This window comes from Gossypium hirsutum, chromosome A13, assembly GCF_007990345.1.
Source record: "Gossypium hirsutum isolate 1008001.06 chromosome A13, Gossypium_hirsutum_v2.1, whole genome shotgun sequence".
NCBI lineage: Eukaryota > Viridiplantae > Streptophyta > Magnoliopsida > Malvales > Malvaceae > Gossypium > Gossypium hirsutum.
Window position 1 is genome coordinate 109,740,459 of NC_053436.1, and position 24,427 is coordinate 109,764,885.

The 24,427-nt window shown below is 31.6% G+C and overlaps 3 protein-coding genes across 5 annotated transcripts; 1 reads left to right on the plus strand and 2 right to left on the minus strand.

Moving 5' to 3' along the window:
* Positions 1-857: 857 nt before the first annotated feature.
* Positions 858-1,488, plus strand: LOC121212647 (uncharacterized). The gene has a single exon (XM_041085828.1). The coding sequence runs from the start codon at positions 954-956 to the stop codon at positions 1,314-1,316; it is 363 nt and encodes a 120-aa protein (XP_040941762.1). The 5' UTR covers positions 858-953; the 3' UTR covers positions 1,317-1,488.
* Positions 1,489-3,948: 2,460 nt separating this feature from the next.
* On the minus strand, positions 3,949-7,403 carry LOC121212646 (metal tolerance protein 4). 3 transcript variants are annotated; one of them, XM_041085825.1, is made up of 8 exons: positions 7,297-7,403; positions 6,871-7,226; positions 5,985-6,157; positions 5,700-5,898; positions 4,892-5,070; positions 4,657-4,807; positions 4,438-4,568; positions 3,949-4,272 (listed from the first exon to the last, which is right to left on the minus strand). In XM_041085825.1, exons 2-8 carry the CDS (start codon positions 7,076-7,078, stop codon positions 4,093-4,095), a joined length of 1,221 nt encoding a protein of 406 aa, XP_040941759.1. In that variant the 5' UTR covers positions 7,079-7,226; positions 7,297-7,403; the 3' UTR covers positions 3,949-4,092. The 3 variants fall into 3 exon arrangements, with proteins under 3 accessions (XP_040941759.1, XP_040941761.1, XP_040941760.1); XM_041085827.1 differs by having other exon boundaries at positions 6,871-7,103; positions 7,297-7,399; XM_041085826.1 differs by having other exon boundaries at positions 6,871-7,221; positions 7,297-7,363.
* A 2,269-nt stretch (positions 7,404-9,672) lies between these two features.
* On the minus strand, positions 9,673-11,205 carry LOC121212366 (probable methyltransferase TCM_000331). The gene is made up of 4 exons (XM_041084842.1): positions 11,128-11,205; positions 10,648-11,025; positions 10,136-10,390; positions 9,673-10,035 (listed from the first exon to the last, which is right to left on the minus strand). Exons 1-4 carry the CDS (start codon positions 11,203-11,205, stop codon positions 9,673-9,675), a joined length of 1,074 nt encoding a protein of 357 aa, XP_040940776.1.
* Positions 11,206-24,427: the final 13,222 nt, after the last annotated feature.

Sequence of the window (24,427 nt, forward strand, 5' to 3'; positions counted from 1 at the left end):
TAGCCACCGGCCATTCAACTACTTTTACCTGAAATTACCAAATCCAAGTATTTTTCATCATCATTATCTTATCTTAAACCCTCTATCTTAGGTTGGGTCTGGATACCTCTCAAGTGAGAGTAGGGTAAGAAACATGAAAAAAGATGTAATAAATAGGGTTGACATTATACATTCATTAAATAAATTAGATTAGTTTAGGTAATCTAGAGTGAAGCTAGAAAATAAAATTTAAAGAGTTTTAAAATAAATTATAAAGTTTAAAGGGTTAAAAGTGTAAATTTATTATATGTAATTTCATAAAAAATAGGAAATTAAATGACAAATTTACCGCCTACTTACTCCCTTTGCTTTTGCCCTTGATGTAATAATTTTATAATTTGAAATCGCATTCTTATGTCGGGATAAAAAAGATTAATTTGATCTTGTAGTAGTGCCTAAATTTGGTAACAGAGGCGTAATCTCAATGCCACTTATAATTTTATATATTTTTTTGGTATTTTTAATGTATTTAATTTATTTTACTGAAACAAAAATGAAATAACATTAGAAAATAATAGATTAAATTTTAATGACACTAACAGTTAAACTATTGAGTGATTCAGACAAGGCAATGTAACACTAATAATTTTATTACCATCCTTCAATTAAATATCTCGTAATTATTTAATACTAAATCATTACATCTTAAAAAAAATAAATTTCCTTTTTATATGTTAACTAAACATTGACTTTGACACGTGAATTGATGAAAACTAAAGTTGTGTAATAAATAATAACATAATTAAGCAAACAAATTACACATGAATCCAAAAAAACCCCATCCATTAACTCTATTCCCCCCTATATAAAACCACACCCTCACTCGTCAACTTTCAAAAACAAACCAATTTGGTCCTAAAGAAAATTTTCAGACAATCTCTCCCACTTTCTCTTCACAAAAACACACACATACAATGGCTAGATACTATAGAGATTCCTACATGGACTACTTATCCTTACCCCCACTCCATCTCTGTTTCTTCATCTCCATCCTCTTCTTCGTCCTCGGTTTTTCCTGGTACCTAAACTACGAATCCGTGCTCGAAGATTTCATGAACCAACTCAAGTTCTTCCTCATGCTAGCTCCTATAGTGCTCCTCCTCTTGCTCCACTGCTTTTCGGGGCGTGTGCCGTCGTTGATACCAGAACCGGAGAAGGATTCGCTTCATAGGGCGGGAGGGTCTCCGTGGGGGGTGGCGTTAGTGCTTGTTTTGCTTCTTTATATGATTTCATATCAGTCTTATTTCCATGAACGTTGGTTTCCATTTGGGGTATAATTGTATAAATTGAAAACCTAAGGTTGAGCTTTGCTTGTTAATTTCTTTTTTGGTACACACAAGGCTTAATTATTAGTTTGTGGCTTTTCATGTTTAAAATCTGTGTGTAATATGTTGTTGTATATGTACGTATTTTGTAAGAATATTCTATAAAGTAGAACATTTTATGGAATCTTTGCAGTGTTGCTAGATGTATGTATGTATGTATGTATGTATGTTTGTATGTATGTATGTGTCGTTTCTCAGGTTTATTAACTTCGTCTTCCTAGTTATTTAAGTGAAGATTTTACTGTAATAATTTCTCAGGTTATTGTTTGATGGAGTAAAGGGGGTTTATACAAAGGGATAATATAGTAATGGTTAAAATATGCGATAAGTCCATGTACTCTTTATAGATTTTGAATTTAGTTCATGTACTTTTATTTTAAAATTTTAGTCTCTCTACTTTTCAAATTTTAAAATTCAGGTCCAACCATTCACACTGTTAAAATTATTTTGTTAAATTCAAATTCATTACAATGTCATTTTTTTTTAGTTACATGGTTACCAAGTGAGTATTTTTTTTAATTTCAAAATATCATGCCAACAAATTTAACAAAAAAAAAACAGTATTAACAGTTAGACTTGAAGTTAGAAATCTAAAAAGTAGAGGAACTAAATTCCAGAAAATAAGAATACATTTTCAAATTTGTGAAGAGTATAGGGATCTATGACATATTTTAATCTATACTAATTGGTACTTCAATTTAGCTTCAATGTTCTATTTGGTGCCTAAATTTGGCTTCAATATTCAAATTGGTACTTAAGTTATTTTCCATTTGATACTTGAGTTTTTTTTTGTTCCAATTAAGCATTTGAGTTTGGCTTTAATGTTCAATTTGATATTTAAGTTTTATTTGCCCCAATTAAGTAACTATGTTTTTTTACTACAACACACGGGTCAAATATTTATTGACCACTTTATGTTGTTTGGTCTATGTGCTTGATTGAATATTGAAGTTAAACTTAGGTACCAAATTGGGACAAAAAAATTCTTAGTACCAAATTAAATATTGAAGTCAAATCAGGTACCAAATGATATATTAACCCTAAAACAAACTCTGCTACTTTAATTAGTTTTTTTTAGAGTTTAAATGTATTAATAAATTACGATCACAATCACAAATACAAATACAATTATAAATATATTTATACATTCGAACAACTAAAAAGTAAAATTACCGATATAAAGTACAAACGGATCAAAATGTAATCGAACAAAATCCACTAATGGCCACTACGCATGATGGAGCTAGAGATTAATACATAACAATTATATACGAAAGAACTCAAACCTAAATACTTAAAGACTTAAAACCTCAACCTTTTCCAAAAATACCAAAGTCTTTCTTATCATTATTTTTGCGATTTATGCTTTGAAATTCAGTAATTAAACAAAAGGGAATAAGATCACTAGGCTACGATGACATTAGTCTTTGTATTTTTCGCACTTTTAAAAATTAAACATCCATTTTAATTTAAAAAATTTAGCTTTAAAAATTAAAATCTAATTAATAACCTTGTTACATGTCTTATAAATTCGAATATATATTATCAATTAAACTTTAATTTTTAAACCAAACCTTTGAATATTAAAAATGCTACATATCCAAATTTAACAAAAAATCATTAATAGTCTTTAGATTTTAATTTTTAAATCACGACCTAGTAAAGGTACTAAATTCCCAAAATTCAAAATTACAGGGATTGAGCGACATAATTAAACTGACCATACATGGTAATTTGAATCTGTATAATTATAAAATGCTTAATTGTAATAAGTTGAGATGTTTGGGGTTAACTGTAATTAAGTTTTATATGCCTAAAACCAGAGGCCTATAGTCACCTGATTCAGTCAGGGATTCTTATGAACATGAAGTTAAATTCAAAGCTTAGGGTGAATTTGGATGACTGGTGTATTTAACTGTGATTAATGTGAAAATAATGATGGTAATATGATTAGATATTATAACGATACTGTAGCGTAAGACAAAAAGTAAGTTAAATGCACCGCACCGTCCATCCAAACCCATCCTTAGTTAATGTCTAATTATTTTTTATATAAATTCAAAAACACTAAATAAGAATATAAATTTTAATTATAAATTTGGTCCATCACAATTCAATTCAATTCAATTAATTTCGGTTTGATTTGTTTTATTTTTGTTTTTTCTTTTTTATAATTTTGATTGTTGAATTTTGGACTTTATTTTAATAAAATGAGTTTTATATAACTTCTTATAGTATTTTTCTAAAAAAAATAAAATTTTATATAACATTTCAAGTTATCTTAATTATTTTAAAAATTAAAAATTAATATTTTACATCATAAACAATTTAAATTAATTATAAATTAAATAAAAATTAAGTAAAAAATTGATTTAAGTTCAATTTAAATAATCTTGATTTCATAGCTTTTATATATATATATATATTAATAGAAGGCTTATTTTACTTTTGAACTTAAACATTTAAATCTGAAGAAAATATATGTTTAAGCATACTCGAATTTACGTTTTCTTAATTGTTGTAATATAATCATGTTAACTGAAATAAAATTCAATCAACAACTAAATATACATTTAATTTAAAAAAAAAGAAAGAAAATAACATAACATTCTTAATAAATAAAACAATATAAGTTTAGATTCGAGTTCGAGTAACATAATTCTATCTCAACAATATTTAATTAATTAATTTTTTTCAAACAAATTTCCAATTAAAAAAAAAAAACACTTTAGTCTTTACTGTTCGGTAGCCTGCTAAGAACAGAGTGCTCTGGTTTATGCTCACATTCAAAATCAAGATGAACAAATGCACGTTCAACTTCTGGAAGTTTCTCGATCTTTATCTGCAATGTCTCACCTATGGTATGTGCTTCTTTTAATGGCAAATCTTCAGGCAGTTCAATGTCAACCTGTAATAGAAAAAACATGTCCACGTATTCATATGGACACATGACACATGGTAAAAGTACTATAGAGTTTTTTATATTAAGAGTTAGATTGTATTTTGTTCTTTTTCAATGACACATTGTAATATATATATTGTATGTAAAAGGATGAAGCGACATGGAACTAACCTCTACGAAGTAAAGAACGCCGAAGGTATAAGCTCGGACCGTGTCGACACGCTTAACTTGCGGATGTCTGATGACGAGGTATGTCAGTTTTTGTAGAAATTCCGGTGGAGCTGATTGTCCTACTAGCGAAACTGCATTGAGAGAGACAACCTCGTATTTCAGTTTGTATGAGCATGTCTGGTTTATGTACTTTAATGATCGAGAAAATCGTGAACTTACCGGCGTTTTCCATAACGGTTCCTGACCAGTTCGTTATCGTATAAATCGCGAGAGCGATAGCACCGGCGGGATCGAGCCACCAATAAAATTTATCACCCAGAACGGCTGCAAGTAATCCTACTACATTTGTTACCACATCGAAATAGTGATCCTGGGAAATCAAACATTTGTTACGGGCACGAAGCAAAATCCTAAAAAAATAAAATTAATCATCGAAAATGATCGAACGGAAAACCTTTGCGTAAGCTCGGACGATCTTGTTCGTCGAGCTTTTGCAGTAAATCCAAAGGGCAAGTTTCACAAATGTAGCAGACAACATTATGGTGTATAACCACATTAATTTATCTGCAGACATTTTCTCTGTAGGTTCATCTGCTATTAGCTGTTCCACTGCTTGGACAAACACTTGAAACCCTGTTACCATTCGAGTATTATGTGCCCGAAAAAAGTTCGAAAAAAAACGTAACTTTGATATAATTTCGAACACTTTTCGTGATACGGAAACGATTCATGTTGTTTTTGACTGAGATAGTTATTATTAGACCTTATAAATGTGAATGATAATGACCGAAACAAACATAAACCGAACAGGTCGGGTTATTGCCAATACAGATAATTCAGGATTGGAAAGCTTTCCACATATAAAACATGGCGACCACCATAGAAACTTCACGAAAAGAGGCAATGTAAAAGTACTATGGAGGCTCCTGTACTAGGAGTAAGATTGCATTTTGCTCATGTTACTAAAAAAATAAATAAATTAATCATTGTACATTGAATTAAAGAGTAAATGGACCATTTCTGTTAAAAATTTCATCCATTTTTATTGGTAAAAACTGGTGAACTAATAGAATAACTAACGTCACGTGTACCTCATTTTATCATATAGGGAACAATTTTTAATAGTAAAAATAGATGAATTTTTTAACGAGACTAATATACTCTTTGATTTAATATACATGAATCAATTTGTCCTTTTTTTTAATAAAGGCCTCTATAATACTTTTACTTATTAAACTAATAGCAACAATGAAGGGACAAACCTAGTGTAGCCATCACTGCAGCAAATATGACAATACCGACCGGCTGTATCCGTAGTTTTCCGATTGGATACTTGTAGATGTTCGTGTTTTTCATCGACGAGTGAGTGAACCAAAGTATGCCACCGGCCATGAGATCGAGTAAAGAATCTAATGTTGATGCTGCAATGGCTATGGAACCACTCTTTATAGTAGCATAGAGCTGCATCAATACAAGGAAATAGGTGATATTAACAAATGATAGAGCAAAAAATTGAACTTAAATAGTAAAACGAATTAAAAAAATACCTTAAAAGCTAGCAAGACAATGTTTGCATAATTAGAAATTTTCATAGCTCTTTCATGTTGGATTCGTTCTTCATCTTCATATTCATCATCACTGGTTTCAGCGTGACCAATGGCATCAACTTCTTCAAATGATTTTAGGGTCTCAAATTGTGTTTTGTAGTATTCCTTTTCACCTAATCAAAGAGAGAAAAAAAACACAATGTGAAATTTTGGTAAATAATCTTTTTGTACTCTTTTAATTTCGATATTAGGTAAATTTATTCTTTTAAAAAAATTAAGAGTAATTTAGTCATCTTCAATTTTGAAAAGTAAACAACTAAAAGTAATTAGTCACAATCAATTTATCCTAATTTTGATTTGGAATCATGACTAAATTGACAAAATATGTAAATATTGAAAGTTAAATTTGTTGATTTTTTTTTTAGAATTTGGACAAAATATCTAGTTTTGATTGATATAATAACTAATTTAACCTTGAACATTTACAAATTCTATCATTTTAGACTTGATTCTAAAAATTTAACAACCTTAGCCCTTGTTAGAAATAAAAAATAAGACTAAATTGATAAAAAATAATAAATATTAAAAGTTAAATTTGTTAAATTTAATCTTGAATGTTTACAAATTCTGTTATTTTAATTCTAAATCATAAAAATTCAACAAATTTAATGTAAGACATCAACAAACTTACAATCACAATCACATTTAATAGAATTTGTGAATACTAAAAATTAAAATAAATTGACTCATTATGTAAATAGAAAGGAACCGAAAATGCGTTTGACCTAAAATTTTCTATCTACCAACCAACATTTTCTCAGAAACCAAACAAAAATTTTTTTTTAAAAAAAAGACAGCATGAGAAAGAGATAAAAAAAAAAAAAACCTTGAGTTAAGCCTTTGGTCTTGGAAACATCAATGTCGAAAGGAGATTCAGCATCAAGACCAGTCCGAACCTTATCAGGCAACCTTAACATAAAATCATTCCTGAGTGAGTTAACCGAGTTACGCCGAACGAACCGAACACGTTTCCCGTTCTCACCGCTGGTCAACAACGCCGTTTTGACACCTGAATTCGAGTCACCGCTCTCCATTTCCCCCCGGATCCACCTCCTCTGTCTTCACAATTCACCAGCTTCCACCGTTAAAAAACAACACAAAACCAATTGAACTTTGTTTCCTTAATCCCAAACAGACAACCGTGTCATAGTATCTGTTTGAATGCTTAGCTTATGTCCTTTCCTAGAAAAAAGTAGAATAATTAATTTATTAAAACATTAAATGGTACTCTGGGATCTCTTAACCACCTTACCTTTTTTTCTCAATCAACCTGTATGAGTGGTGGAAATATCTGGGTTCGGGTTTTCCCCATTCATTATTCTCGTGGACTTTGCTTATTTATCTTATCGTGACATGTGGATGCACCATGCTGCTTTGTCCTTTTATCATTATTATAGATAAATGATTAATTTTATTCAACTATTATACAATGTAGTACTTTTTACTTTACTTTCTAATATAATTATACTTAAATTAAAATATCATCAACTTTTTGCTTAAAATTTCACGTAGTTATATTTAATTTAAAAATGAATTTTTAAAAATCAAGAAAGTAGAGGACTCAATTTTAAATATACAAAATGTATAAAGATTTAGAGTCATAATTATTTGAACCAAACTAAATCAGTCAACCAGATCGGTGGAACTGGAAAACAATAAGGGTACTAGTTCAAAGCGTGACATCAAACCAATTGATCCACAAATTGATATAGATTGATTGAACTGTTTTTCTAATATTTTTTTATTTTTATATTTTTTAACGATTTATTAAATTGAACCAGTAGTCTAATTAATTTAACCATCGATTTAGTTTGAAAAATATTATTTAAACTATATTTTAATCTTCAAATTTTTTATTCTATAACTCAACACAAATAAATAATTAACACAACTAAAAATATAAGTAAACCATACTAATATATATATTTATTTAGATAGTTGATTTGATTAAAAATATAATGAAATCAAAGTATATTATAACAATAACATCAATGAATCATGTATTCTTTTCTTACATATGGCACTCCCATCATACTTATTTTAAAAAAAAAAACAATGATGAAATCAAGAATATTATAACAATAACATCAAAATCAGTGAAGCATGTATTCCTTTTGTTTGTTGACAAGTGGCATACTCCTTATGCTAATTTTTTTTTTGACATTTTAAAAAATGTGGTTATATTATAATTTTGGTCTCTTTCAAATTTAATCTTTATAATTTAGTTTCTAATATAATTTATATTTTTTTAATGTTATTAATTAGTTCAAATAGTTAATATTGTTAACTTTTTTTATTAAAACATTATGTGGATATATATAATTTGAATACCTTAATAATCTTAGAGATTGATATGTGACTTTCCATTTCTTTTAAGTTTACATTGGTTTTTTTTTTTATGTTATAAGACAAATGGCCAAAATTTCAATTATGACCCCTACACTATTGAATCTTGAGAGTTAATCTATACTTCAATTTTTTGATACCATTAAAGACATGTTGAGGAAGATAGTTCCTGTTCCTTGTATTAAGGTGGCTGATTTGGGTTGTGCTTCGGGTAAGACGTTCTTCCCTGCATGTGAAATTGTGGATATCGTCACTAGGATTTGTCGAGAAGCACACTGTGAATCGCCTGAGCTTCAAGTGTTCGTTAATGATGTTCCCCAAAACGATTTCAACACTCTGTTCAAATATGTTCCTTCATTCAATGGGAGGCCTTGTTTCATAGCCGGAGTAGCAGGTTCTTGTTCTGATTTTGTCGAAATTTATGCCTATCCATGGTACATTTGATTGTATAACATAAAAATAAATATAAAAATTTAATTGAAAAATGTGTTAAGAGTTGTTGAATGATATTCAGTAGTGTTAATTGTAGATTGTCGTTGAGATGATTAAAAACTTGTTTCATTTGATTTGACAATTTAATTAAGAAAATTTTTAGATGTGGTTATATGTTGTTATATTGAAGATCCTCTGGTCTATCTATGGAAATCATTCCTTGACATTTGAAGATTTGATAAGATTCGGGTGAATCAATTAAGACATTGGAATGTGGAGATGTGAATAAGATAATGTTGTTGATTTTAAAGAGCATATCTTCAAGTGCTTTTATTTTGGTTGTTATTGATGTAATTGCTATTCTGAAGGAGTTATTTTATATTTACTTAGATTCTATGTTAGCAAACCGAAACCGATATGTGTTTGGAGACTTGTATAGATTTTGAAAAGAGATGTTATTGAGAGCATTCTACTCTGTTCATTGAGGAACTATTTTGTGAGAAATTGCAAACTGTTATTATAAATATTGTTAGTGTTTACTGTCTAAGTTCTTAAGGGGAAGATTTAGAGGTGAGGGTTCTTGTATTTAAGTACAAAGGTGAGATCTCCATACTTGGGAAGTGATAGAGTCTGATTCACTTGTTGTATTATGGATTAAAGATAATGGAATTATCTCACTGAGCTAAGCTTCATGAATATAGGGAAACCAAACTATATAAACAAATTTTATTATTTCTAAGTTTTTATGTAGACAAATTTCGCAAAACTAAGCCATAATAACCACTACAGTCTAGCACTTCCATTACAATTTTTATTTTAAGCAAATACCCAAAGCAACAACTAGGACAAACTATTTCTTAGTCATCGAAACAACAATAGTAGTATACTTTGTCTTCTCACTTGACAAATGCTCACCCACATGTTGTGCAAATCTTGAATACAGATCATCAATTATGGTCTCTCCAAAATGACTAGCAATCATAGATTCTGTAATTGCTCGTATGCAATTTGCAACATTTTGCCCGCTTTTACTCTTTTCGAATATGAAATTTTCGTTGCAAATATCGTCTTCGAAATCCCAATTCATTTTGAAACTTTCTAATTTGTCGAGAATAAAAGACCCATTTTTTTCAATGAATTCCCTCACTTCTTCTTTGCAAGGGTAATAGTAAGGCACATTGAATGAATCCACTTCAGATTTGAACACCAACCCCTACCAACCAAATAGAATCAATTATGTTTGTAACTATGTTAAATGCAACGTGGCGGTTTATGTATCAATGTATTTCAAGTGAAAGAAAAAAATAGTGAACCTCGGCCACCAAGTCGAGGAGCGATTTGGTTAGTAGATCCCATGTAGTGCAATAGTCTTTACTTGCAGGATCAGTAATGCTCCTACCAATGAAGGTAAGAAGCATTCGTCCTCCACTTATCATTTCTTCATAGCGAAAGCGTAAGAATTTAGAGAAATCATTTCGAAATTGCTCCGAATAAGCTTTCGATACATTAGGAGGGCTCGACTTTCCTATATGTATGTTCCCTTTGTTGTTCTTGACTCCTTCTGGTACCTAAAAACCATTTACAGTTGTATAATTATGGTTAATACTAATGTCGTTATATATGCAATTAGGGATGGTATAACATGAACCACCTAATGGATGAGAGAGGTAGATTTTATAGTTAATACTAACTCCTTTTCAACTTTTTTTTTTGTTCCCACCAGCCTCATTACAGTTGTTCTAATTTCATAGCTTATAAGCAAAGAACACTTTAAAAAATCATGATGCATATATATATATGTATGCTTGTATATATATTTGTCAACCTTTGAGAGCCAATGAAGACAGTAAGAAGAATGCACGAAGTGAATGCTGTTACTCGGAAAAAGCCTCTGATAAAAAGAACCTGCTACTCCGGCTATGAAACAAGGCCTCCCATTGAATGAGGGAACAGATTTAAACACAGTGTTGAAATCGTTTTGGGGAAGATCATTAAGGAACACTTGAAGCTCAGGCGATTCAGAGTGTGCTTCTCCGCAAATCCTAGTGACGATACCCACAATTTCACATGCAGGGAAGAATGTGTTAGGACCCGAAGCACAACCCAAATCAGCCACCTTAATACAAGGAACGGGAACCATCTTGCTCAACATGTCTTTGATGGTATCCTCTAGGAATGGCCTTGTCTTCAATTGCACTTTTTTCTGAAAAAACAAAAAGAAAAACTAGTGAACAATTTTGTTTAATGGAAATACATATATACATACATACATACATAAAATAATGGAAGAGATGGAGGAAGATACTTGTAGTGAGGAATTATTGGCATAGCTAATTTGTTTGCCAGGGGCGTTGGTGCAATGAACATTTGCAGATGATGCCATAGCAATGCTGGATGTGGGTATGGAGTCTCCCAGTCTATATATTATCGTGTAATATATTGATAGATACAGGAACTGCAAAAATCTATTGCCTTCAAATGTTTTAAAATAAATGCAATTAAAACAGTTAAAGTATTGTTAAATATAAATTTTAATACATTTAAAGTCAATAAATTATTGCATTTCTTGGATCAATCAATATATTTAAAGGCAATAGATTATTACATTTCTTGTACCTATCAATATATTACACCATAATCTATAGACTGGGAGACTCCATATTCACATCCAGCAAACAATTTTTATTGTTATGGAATCATCTGCAAATGTTGATTCCATTTCTTGGATCTATCATGATATGTAAACATAAATAACTGTTTACAATATAGTGCAACGGTAAAAATTGAATATAAATATTTTCAGTTATAATATTATTGTCGATCACGTCGAACTACTGATGAGGTCGTCGAATTTAACCGTACGAAAAATTAAAAACTACCAAAATTTTTTAATCACTCAAAAACCTCACTAAATAATATTTTTTTGTTCTTAATTTTTCAAAACTTAAAGACATTAAGCTTAGTTGGTATTATAATAATAGTTCTCCGAAAAAAAAACTACCAACTATATATCTCACTATCACAAAAATAAAGATGTGAAAGTAATGAGCAACAAAGGTTGACAGCAAAATCTAAGCGTACGGGAGTGATTCCACGAAACGTGGGAATGCGAGAGGTGGTCTCACGAACCAGTTACAACACAATAATCTATAGATTTTATAGTATTGAACTAACATTGGAACTATCAACAAAATCATGGAATATTCTCTAATTAAAATTTGTGTATTTTTACGAATTTGCTATAATTTAAGGTGAAATTGAAAATTTCGTTATTTAGATTTACATATTATAAAATCTCGTAAATATTAAGAATATTAATTAAAGTATTAAAAAATAGATATGGGGGCAATAAAAAATGTACAATCAATTGAAAATATTCAAAACAAGTTGACTGAAATTCTTAATTAGTGACTGAAATTCTTAATTAGTGACAATGATATGTAAGGTGAGCAAAATCTGATTTAATTCAAAAAATTTGATAAAAATTTAAATTTTGAATTAAATAGTTCAAATTAATCAAGTTAATTGAGTTATTTGGATCAACTCGAATAAAAAAAATTAAATTTTTTGATTTAACTCGAATATGAATTACACAATTCATTCATATTTGAGTTATCTGAAAATTCAAATTAAAAAAGAAGAAGACAAAACTATATCGTTTTGATAAATGTTTACCCATTACGTTAAAATCAAAACCATTATATTGTTTATTTAGTTAAATAATTTTGTATTCCGTCTACTAGTTAAATAATTAGTTTATGTAAACGCAACATTGAGTATAAATAATAGGATTCGTTAACTTGACTCGACTTGACTTGAAAATTTTTGACCCGATTCGAAAAAATTCCAAATTAAGTTTAGTTGCTAAAATAGGATTCGTCAACTCGACTAACTCAAATTTTTTTGACTCAATTCGACTCAACTTGATCGAGTGCTTACCTCTAATAGCATATGTGAATATTCCAATCTATATAATACAGGTCGATTCAACAAGATGTGGTTTCTAGTAGGGGGAAAATTATAGGATAAGTTGGTTCAACTTAACCAATATGAAAAGGGAGGAGGTAAAGGTTTTTTTTTGTTTTTTTTTTAAGAATTTGGAGAAAATTAACACTAAATTTATTTTATTGATAAAATTATTAAAAATTTAAAATTAATAATATTAATAATTATGATCTAAATTTATTTAATAATTATATAAGTGGATTTTGACATCTGAATCCGCATCTATTATATGCATATGTAAAATACGAATTTAGATCATGGATGTTTGGGCATCTATCTCCACCCCCTTTGAATCTTCAACATATAATAATTTTAAAATTTGAAACCAAAAAGTATCCAAGTTTGAAAAAAAACAAATTAAATATTTGTAGATTTTTGAATCCACAATTCGATTTATCATCCGGACCTATCTTTCTCTCAAAATAATACAATTTTTAAAAGAGAAATTTATTAATTCAATTCATAAATAGGACCCTACAATTCGGAAGAAAAAACAATAAATATTTGTCAATAGGCAATGAAAGACAAACTCCCTCACATAACAAAGGCGATTGGTGCTACACTCCAATTTTTTTGCTGATCTTCATGGAATAATGATTTCCGAAACCTTTTTTTTTGAAATTGATTTTTATTTTGAAAACGAAAATGGGAGTCGCCACCAATGCTTTTTATGAGGTGTGATCGCACCTCGCAATTTGATCATTTTAATAAAAGGTTTGATTTACTAAAATAATCATTTTTGGTCTACGAAATTCAGGAAATGGGTTCGGGAGTCGGTTACGCACGAGGAAGGATTAGCACCCTCGTTACGCCCAAAATTGATACCTAATTGATTACTTGATGTCTTAATGTCAAAAATTTAAAAATTTTAAAAGAATTTAAAATGCAATCCATTTGTATTAAGATATTTTAATAGAAAAGGTTTAATTCTGAATTAATTGAGAAGAAGGATCATGCCCCGAGAGTAAGGACATGACACCTTTAGTTTTTGAAAATTAGAATAGTCGCCATTTAAGTCGTTACTTAAATCTCGTTTTTATATTTTTGAAATGGATATTCGACTACTTCGGTTTTAGAAAGAAGCCATACTCCGTAAGTTAGGAACACGACTTTTCTAATTCAAAAAATAATGAACATTGCCACAAGTTAAAATTTTTACCTTTTTTATGTATCGTACAAAAAAACAAACATAATACTTAAAACAATATGCATTTTACTTATTCAGACATAATATATACATGGATAAATGCTTAAACTTAATGGTGATAGCAAAATAATATAAGATGACCATGTGGGTAGAATATTTATAATAGAATGATAAATAACAAATAAATGAATAAATACTATAGTAATAATAATGTAAATATGGCCATAATAAGAATATTAATTCATGGCATTAATAACAAAATAAATAAAGTAACATTGAAAAAATTTAAAAAAATAAAATGAAAGGGAAGTATAAGTAATATCAAATTTAAATATTTAAAAATAAAAGAATAATAAATAAATAAATAAATAGACAAAACAAATAATATTAAATTTAAGTATTTAAAGAGTAAAAGAATAAATAAATAAATAAAATAAGTAATAGTAAATTTAAGTATATGAGAAATATACTTAAAAAAAAAACACAATGATGACAAGATACACAAATAAAAGGAATATAAACAATATTTTTTTAAATATATAAGAAAGAATAAAGAAAGAATAAATAAATAAATAAGTAGATAAATATAAAAGAAAACAGTTTAATAAAGATTAAAAATAAAGGACTAAATCGAAATTTAAATGAAATTAAGGCCAAAAATTAAAAAAATTTAAGAAATAAATAAATACACTAATAAGGACTAAAATGTAACACGCTAAAAGGGACAAGGACTTAGCGGGAAAATATCCCAAACTTCCCTATGCGCATCATTTAAAAGGACCAAAATAAAAAAAATTAAAATTAAAAGGGATAAATTTTAAAAGAAAAAAAAACAGAAATAGGACTATATTGAGAAATACTTAAAAGCGGAAGTACCAAAGGTGCAAATATCCCCCCTTTAAAAAACACGCAGATCCTGAGGCAGGTCGAGTCGATAATCGAGTTGGCCCCAAAATGACTTTGTTTTGGGGCATTTCAAACTAGCCTAAAATGGTGCCGTTTTGGCACCCTATTTAAGTAAAAAAAATGCTTCAAAAATTCATTTCTACACTATTTAAAAAAAATGAAAACCCCTTTTGTTTTTTCTCTAAAATCGCCTCAGGGTCCGACCATCAGCGTCGTTGTAGACCGCCGTTGCCACCGATCGTCGGCGGTCTGGAAAACCGCAAAAAAATCCTTTTCAACCTTTTTAAAAACCTTTTAACCCTTTTAATCCCTTTTAGCCCTAATTTGACATAAAAAAAAGGCAAAAAAACTTAAGAGATTAAAAACCTTTCGGTTTCCTTCCCTCGACAACGATTCTGCCTTTCATTGGAGGCAATAGCCTCGGCCTTACGCGGCGAAGGACCATGATATAGGTAAGAAAGAGGTTATTTCTTTTCTATTTTCACAAGATAAAATAAAATAAATAGACTACCTTTTCTTTTAATTTGTTTTTTTCTATTTTGTTTCTTTTTTATTACTTTTTGTGCCTAAAAAAATTACATTGGTTGTTGTGGCTTTTATAGCCGATTTACATACTATATTTCACTGCTTTTTGCTACTATTTAGCCACTATTCTTTGTTGTTTCTTGTGTCACGGACCGCAGTTCAAAGCCCGTGACAAGCGCACCAAATGCATCCAATGGAGGTCTGTTGCTCAGATGGGGATCATTTGGCCTACGAGAACTGGCCCGATTCAAAGAGCTGTTGGACAGGCCTGTCACATTGAAGCCTGATGGGCCCGATAATGAAGATAGGACTAAGTAGTCTTAGAAGTTCTAATTGTACACAGCTTCTAATTCTGTAAAGTTAGAGTCCTAATTGAATACAGCTTTTAATTGTAGCCATCGGTTTTGGGGGAGCTCAACTATAAATAGAGAGCCTCCCCCTCATTTGTACTCACTCCTGAATTGTTTCATTATTCTTTGTGAATAAGAATTGAGAGCATTTACTCAAACTTTTCTCTCAAGCGTTCTTGCTTTTGTTCATCTTTCAAAGATCGTTCTTAATTCGTTCTTCCGCTGTTCTTCATGGAAACAGAAAGGGAATTCTGTTGAATCCTTTATTGTTGCGAGTTGAGCTGACTTAGGCGTTTTTACGGTTGAATCCATTATTGGTGGAAGTTAGGCTGACTTAGGCGTTTTTAAGCCAAGAAACTGCCTAAGGCCGCACGGATGTGTGGGAAAACTCTAAGTCCATGACAAGTGGTATCAGAGCCAAGGTTTGAACCAAGTAATATTCGAGTTGTTGGTTCAAAGGCACCGTTGGGATGTCGAAAGAAGAGTTTGAACAAAGGTGGGCGAGGAAGTCTTTGAGGGAGACAATATCGGCAGTAGAACGTGTGGGTAAACTCGAGGGATCCATGGCGGATGTAAATGAGGCACTTGATGGGGTCGAGGATCGCATAACAAACTGGGAGGAGCAGTCCAGAGACTATGTAAAGATGTCTCTTGATTCCACCATGGACAAGGTAAACGAGTTGTTTAATTCACACAGGGATAAGCTGTCGGAAAGGAATGATGCTCTCGAGGCCATGATGATGGCTTTGAAGGAGGAAACAATGGCCACGATGAAGGCTTTGAGCACAAGAATAGAGGAGCTCGAGGGAGAGCTGTCCTTGTGTCAAGCAGCCGTGGGGAAAGGAGTGGCAAATGCAGCACTCAGTAATGAGGATGTCCCAAAGCCGAAAGAGTTTGTGGGGACAAGGTCTGCATGTGATGTGGACAATTTCTTGTGGAGGACGGAAAACTACTTCCGTGCCAAAGGCATCATGGAAGATGCGGTTAAGGTAAACACTGCTTCAATGTTTCTTACTGACATTGCGCTTTTATGGTGGCGAGGTAGGACCACAGATAAAAGGCAAGGTGAGATTGGGACGTGGCAAGAGTTCCAATGCGAGTTGAAGGGACAGTTTTACCCAGAATTTGCCGAGGAAGAAGCTCGGGCAAAGTTGCAAGAGATAATGCAACGGGGCACAGTGAGGGAGTATGTTCAAGAGTTCAAGGAACTCATGCTCCAAATTTCAGATGTGACCGATGAAGAAGCATTGCTTGCTTTTCAAAAGGGATTGAAGCCGTGGGTCAGACATGAGGTGGAACAAAGAGGTCTCCAAAAACTGTCGGAAGCCATGACGGTAGTTGAGTCCGTGGTGAAGCTTGGTCTAAGGAAAGACAAGCTTGGGTCTTCCAAGTCCGATGGAAGGGGCGTATGTGAAATGGATCACAAGGAAGATAGAGTTAATGGCAATGACAACGGCGATAATGGTGGTAATGGGAAACCACGAGTTGGGAAGAAGAAACCCAAGAGGAAAAGGGACAAGCTAAAATGCTTTCTCTGCGACGGTCCACACATGTTGAAGAAATGTTCGAAGAAATCCGCGCTTAAGGAGAAGCCGGTGGGTAAGGCCTTGGTACTTGGTTCGAGCGCAAGGGGTGTCGAAGCCAAGGAGGCCGAAAGCGAGAAGAAGCCAGTGGAGTGCTTCTTGTGTCATGGTCCGCATAGGTTGCGGAAGTGTCCGAAGAAGTCTGTCATCGAGGGGAACGATGGAGCAGACAATGAGCCCAAGAAGCTTGGTTCGAGCAAGGGAAAAACCGAAGCCAAGAGGGAAAAGAGGAGCAAAAAGAAGCAAGTTAAGTGCTTCTTGTGACGTGGTCCGCATGAGTTGCGGAACTGTCCAAAGCAAGCCGGAGTCGAAAGAAACGCAACGTCTGAGCTTGGTGAGTCGTCGAAGGGGCTTCCATCCAAGGAAGAGGTGAGTTTGTCATCTAACTTAGCGGATAAAGTTGCGATGAAAACAGTGAAGCTGGGACCAATGAGGCTCAAGTTGAGTGAAGTATCAGAGTTAGCCGAGTCATCGACAAGGCTTCCACCTATGGGAAAGGTAGGTGGTGCATCAGACTTTAAAGGAAAAGAAGCGATGCATGTGGGACAGTTGACCAGAGTAAATGCGACGAGCAGGACGGCTCGAGTTAAGAAGCGACAGAAGCCGAGGCAAGAATCCCAAAGAAAGGGAAAGGCTAAGGCGACGAGACGAGACCGAGGCGAATCAAGTCAGTGCCATTCAGAAGTCGCAACGAGGGCGTTGCGAGAATGGGTGGGGGAGAATGTCACGGACCGCAGTTCAAAGCCCGTGACAAGCGCACCAAATGCATCCAATGGAGGTCTGTTGCTCAGATGGGGATCATTTGGCCTACGAGAACTGGCCCGATTCAAAGAGCTGTTGGACAGGCCTGTCACATTGAAGCCTGATGGGCCCGATAATGAAGATAGGACTAAGTAGTCTTAGAAGTTCTAATTGTACACAGCTTCTAATTCTGTAAAGTTAGATTCCTAATTGAATACAACTTTTAATTGTAGCCATCGGTTTTGGGGGAGCTCAACTATAAATAGAGAGCCTCCCCCTCATTTGTACTCACTCCTGAACTGTTTCATTATTCTTTGTGAATAAGAATTGAGAGCATTTACTCAAACTTTTCTCTCAAGTGTTCTTGCTTTTGTTCATCTTTCAAAGATCGTTCTTAATTCGTTCTTCCGCTGTTCTTCATGGAAATAGAAAGGGAATTCTGTTGAATCCTTTATTGTTGCGAGTTGAGCTGACTTAGGCTTTTTTACGGTTGAATCCATTATTGGTGGAAGTTAGGCTGACTTAGGCATTTTTAAGCCAAGAAACTGCCTAAGGCCGCACGGATGTGTGGGAAAACTCCAAGTCCGTGACACTTGCAGGTAGTGGTTGACGACGGTGGCAGGCAATTGGTGGTGGCATGCTAGGAGCGGTAGCGGCTAGGGTTAGGGTGCGGCGCTAGCTAGGTTTTTTTTTTTGAATATTGTTTAAATTTTGGGCCATTTGGGCCATTAGGGTTTTCTGATTTGGGCTTGTAATTGTAATGGACTTCGACTGTTATTTATTTATTTATTTCACTATTTTGGTTTTATTTACTATTTTTTGTATTTGGGTTTCTGTTTAGGCCAGGACTAAATTGGCCCATTATAATGATAATACATTGATTAAAGAATTTGATTCTCTCAATTTTGTGTCATGGATTCTGAAACGTTTGTTGAGGCCTTTTGTAATACCCCGAAAACTTTTACAATAAGATATTATCCTTGATATAGTAAAATAAGGAAATAAAGTGACAAAAAGGGAAATTTTGAGTTATGTCAAAATTGAGAAGTATATTATGATATATTAATTCAAGAAAGAACTAAATTGTAAAAGTGAGAAAAGTTTTGTTGCACAAGAGTAAATACTCAAAATTTGAGGGGTTAAAGTGTAAATATAAAAAAGTTGAAGGACCAATAGTGTAAATATTTTAAGAGTGGAATGATCTAGAAACTAAGGAAAATGGATGAATTAGGACCAAATTGAATAGGTGAAGAACTATGAGGGACTAAATTGCAATTTTACCAAATTAAATGATGACTCAAGGATGGAATTTTAAAAGATAATAAAGGGAAAAATGGTCAATTGGAAGAGAGAGAAATCTAGAAAGCAATGATGATGTTGGAGATATTTTAGATTAAATAAATAAATAATAGTTTATTAATATTTTAATTTAATTTTTAAATGATATTTTATTATTTTATTATTATTTTATTTAGTATATATAAGGAAAGAAAGATGAAGAATCATCATCTTTTTCCCATGCACCCAACGTATGAAGAGAAAAGGAAGAAAGAAACTTTCTTTTCTTTACAATTTGGTCCTTCTATAAAAAATTCACGATTTTTACCTAAAAATCAAAAGAATTTCCTTAGCTACCAAGAGAGAAAAATGTTAAGGAGGCTATGGGAAGTTAAAATATCAAGTTGGATTCAAGAAATGGAGGCTGATGGAGAGAGAAAATCAAGATGAAGGTTGGAATCAATAGAACAAGGTAAGAACATCATGATTTCAATATATTTTTAAGTTTGATATTATTGAAAAAGCTTGGGATTGATGTTAATGTAGAGTTTCCTTACATATGGTCCTATGTTCTTGATATGTTAATGAAGAGAAAATAAGAGAAAGTGAAGAGAAATAGTGTAGAGAAAGAAAATAAGGGTGTTATTAACATGGTAATTAATATCTTGCACTAAAACAGTTCTAGACAGCAGCAGTATTCTAACTTTGAAAAATCACCATAAATTGTAGAAATTGAATTAGAAGATTAAAAAAATATGGAATTAAATCTTATTGAGTCTAGGTTCTCATAGAAGAAACAGTGTAAGCAATGGATTTGAAAATTTTGAGATATAATGAATTTTGTGAGACAAGGTCAGAATAAATTCGGGTTCCCCTGTTCAGAATTTGAAAAATTATAAAAAATTGAATAAAAATAATTAGGGGCTTAAATTTATATGTATAGAATCCTGAATGAGTCTAGTTTTATTAGAAACAAACTAGAACATCATTTGAAATCTGTACAAGGAGATAATTAATTTTTAGTGAAAAAGGGTCAGAACTGTCAGACAGCAGAACAGGGGTGACTTTAATGAATAAACTGTACTAATTGGATAAACCAAAAATTCTGAAAATTTTATGGTAAGAATATATGTGAGTCTAGTTTCAGATAAAATTTACAGATCTTAATTTGGACTTCTGTAACTCAAGAAATAAATAATTTAGTGACTATGACTCAAATGGACAGCTTTGAATATACATATAAGTAAATAGTGAAATTATTGATAATGTTACTTATAAGCATATTATATAAATTTAAGGATGTGGAATGGAGAGGAGGAGGAGTAAAATATATATGAATATTCAGCAAGCATGACTAATTTGCATGTTTTAGGCTTAAGGACTAAATTGAATAAAAGTAAAACTTTATGGGTAATTTTATAAAAATGTCAAAAAATGACCAAGTTGCATGAAATGGATTAATTTTATTATTTAAATTACAAAATTGAATGAAATTATTAATTTAGTTCAAGATAGGGGGAAAACATGTTTTAGGGATTAAATTGAAAAGTGTTGAAATTATGGAAAAATTCTGATATTTTATAGAATTCATGGATTGTTACCAATATGTATGAGAATAATAGCTGGAAATAAGGATTAAATTGCAAGAATTTTATTTTCTTGCCCCTAAGGATGAAATAGTCATTAATTAAAAGTTTAGGGGCAAAATGGTAACTTTTCCTAGAGCATTAATTAAATGCATTAGAATATGAAATGAATGAAAATGATGATCAAATTTATTTATAAAGATCCAGACGACTCAAATATGAGACTTGATCGTGGAAAAGAAAAGATATCAGATTAATGAAATTATAAACACAAACAAGCAATGAGGTAAGTTCGTGTAACTTGAATTATATTCTTAAATGCTTGAAATGCATGTTTTTGATATGAATATGATTTGAATGTTCATTATATGAAAATTAATGAAACATTGATATATTTGATAAAATGGGAAGAAATCTCGGTTGAATGAAAGGAAAATTTGATGGATCTCTGAAAAGGAATTGACGGTAAAAAGGATCTAGCCCGGACGGGTGATCCTATCCTGATATAGCCCTCCCGAAGAATATGTGTAAAATGGATTTAGCCTGGACGGGTAATCCGAATTAGGGTTTGAATTTAGCCTGGACTGGTAATTCAGATCCAAGCTCATTAGAGTAATTGTCGTTGCAGGGGATTTAGCCTGGACTGGTAATCCCGACAGTACTCTATGAGTTTATATTACAGGGGATTTAGCCTGGACTGGTAATCCCACTGTAAGGATGAGGTTCGCGGGAGTGTGCTCTCTGATATGAAATGTGTAAGACCATGGTTGAAAGATACCATAGCAACCTGATATGAAATGTGTAAGACCATGGTTGAAAGATACCATGGCAACGTGATATGAAACGAATAAGACCATGGTTGAAAGATACCATGGCAACATGACGGGAAATGAATAAGACCATGGTTGAAAGATACCATGGCAACGTGACATGAAAAGAATAAGACCATGGTTGAAAGATACCATGGCAACATGACAGAAAATGAGTAAGACCATAGTTGAAAGACACTGTGGCATCATGTCAAAGATAAATAAGACCGTGGATGGGAGACGCTATGATATCTATTGAACAATTGATATTCAGGTAATACGTATTAGATGACGAAGGGTTACATGAAATGGTTGTGTGAAATGTTTACAAGAACTGGTCATATGGAAATATATGTACAAAATAGATAAACAAAATAAGAATAAGTACATGGAATATAATTTATGTTAAGTTTGATATAAACTTTACCGGAATAAATATACTTAAAATATATGGAAATGATGAAACATGAAATATTGATATAATGAAACGATTGATATATACTTATAAAGAAACGGTAATAGAATTAATATGTTTCATGACATGTACATATATGATTATTTGATACGTTGATACAAGGAAATTATGTAAGTAAAGACAATTATTAAACTCAAATGTGACATGTCGAGAAAATAAGTATATCAATGTTGAATTTATATGAAATATATGCAAGTATACTAACAATGATGTGGCTTGACACTTAGACAAAGGACAAGCTATTGATTGAATGGTAATATGTTTAATTACAAGAAGCATTGAAATGGTAAGTACTTAGATGAAAATAAAATTTAAGATTTTGCGAATTTTTTTTTATAATCTCGATTTAATTCCATTTGGTTTCTAGTGTATGTTTGGGGCTTCGAGGGCCCAATAGAGAGACGTTATGATTATTTTCAAAATCTGAATAATAAATGACTCAGAATTATCTGAAAATGTTCAGTAAACTCCGGTAATGCCTCGTACCCTATTCTGGCAATGGATACGGGTAGGGGGTGTTACACCTTTTTTGGAAGATCTTCTCGAATATTGACTTGCTATGGGGAAATTGGATCTGTTGAACCTAGTGTGATTTTTTAGTACAATAATTTACTCTATTTTACCCTATTTGTACAACAATGGCATGTCGTTGTATGTTTTGTTCATGGTTTTGATCCTCACATGTGTTTGCCTTGCTACTGTTTGCTGGTATATTTTATTCTGTTTGTTTTTCTCTTACTGTATTTTGGTCTATTTTGTAGGGTGATCCAGACTCTTGTTGTGTTCCTTTTATTATATTAATGATATCTTCTTGATTGTGAAAAGAAAATCAATAGAACATTATGATATGTTAACAATTAGCTCTATCACAACTCAAGCACGACATATCTGGAGTGATTGTAAGCGTTTAATACGATAAGAAAATCAACCTCGAATGGTCCAAAGTGGCAAATAAGATCGACAAAAGAACTGAGCGTTCACTAAATTGTAAAGGAGGTCGACCAAACCATCCTTAAAATGACATGCATAAGCAAGACTAGAAAATGTGGTACAAGAGCAAATAAAATTTCTGAAAATGAAGATTTATTAAACAATGAAAAATAAATAAAAAATTTCAGTGTTTTGTTAAATTACAGTAGTGCGATATTCTATATAAAAGATTGGATTTTAAGTAGGATCGTTTCTGACCTCTTTAATCTTTTCTAGGAACTGAACCTACTTGGATTTATAAATAGGGACAATTATTTCTTAGTAATTGAAACAACAATAGAAACATGCTTTGTCTTCTCGCTTGACAAATGCTCACCCACATGTTGTGCAAATCTTGAGAACAAATTGTAGTGACGTAAAAATTTCTTCTTTTGGTCACTAATTGAGGTGATTTATTGGAAATTTGAAAAACTGACTTTCGATTTTATTAAAAAGGGAGTCGCCACCGATCATTTTTCCTAGGTGTGATCAGACACCTAATAAATCCTCTTTTTCAAAAGAAAATTTATTTTTTAAACAAAAAGAAGGCCGAGTTTAGGTCTACGTTTAAAGCCAGAGAAAAAAATAGGGTTCGGGAGTCGGTTACGCACGAGGAAGGTATTAGCACCCTCGCGACGTCCAAAATTGGTATCTTATTAAACTTGTGTTGTCTTGATTTTCAAAAGTACAAATTCAATCTGACATTTACTCGTGATCCAATTGAAAAATGAGAATTTTTAGTTTTCGATTTTTTAGAAAGGGTGTCCCATTTTTAACACAAGCCGATGAATTTCACCCAACATAGCGATGAAATCGATGGCTTAATGTGAAATCGGTACACTGCCTTATTTTTTAAATTAATTAAAACATGAGAAAAATATATTCCTAAAGTGAGAAATTAAAAATAGATAAACGATACAAAAAAAAGATATCATTAATGAAAAATATTAACATGGAATACTAGAATATTAGAATAACAATAATAACGATATTTACAAAATAAAAATAAAAATAAAAATAAATCATGTACTAATAATAAAATAGGAAAAAATGATATATTTGGTAATAATAATATAAAATAATAATATGTACATAAAAATACATATATATATATGCATATAATAAATATATGTAATAATAATAATAATATCTACAATAAAAGAAAATATTAGGAAACGTACATAAAAATATATACATAAAATTTTTTTTACAACAATAATATAAAATAATG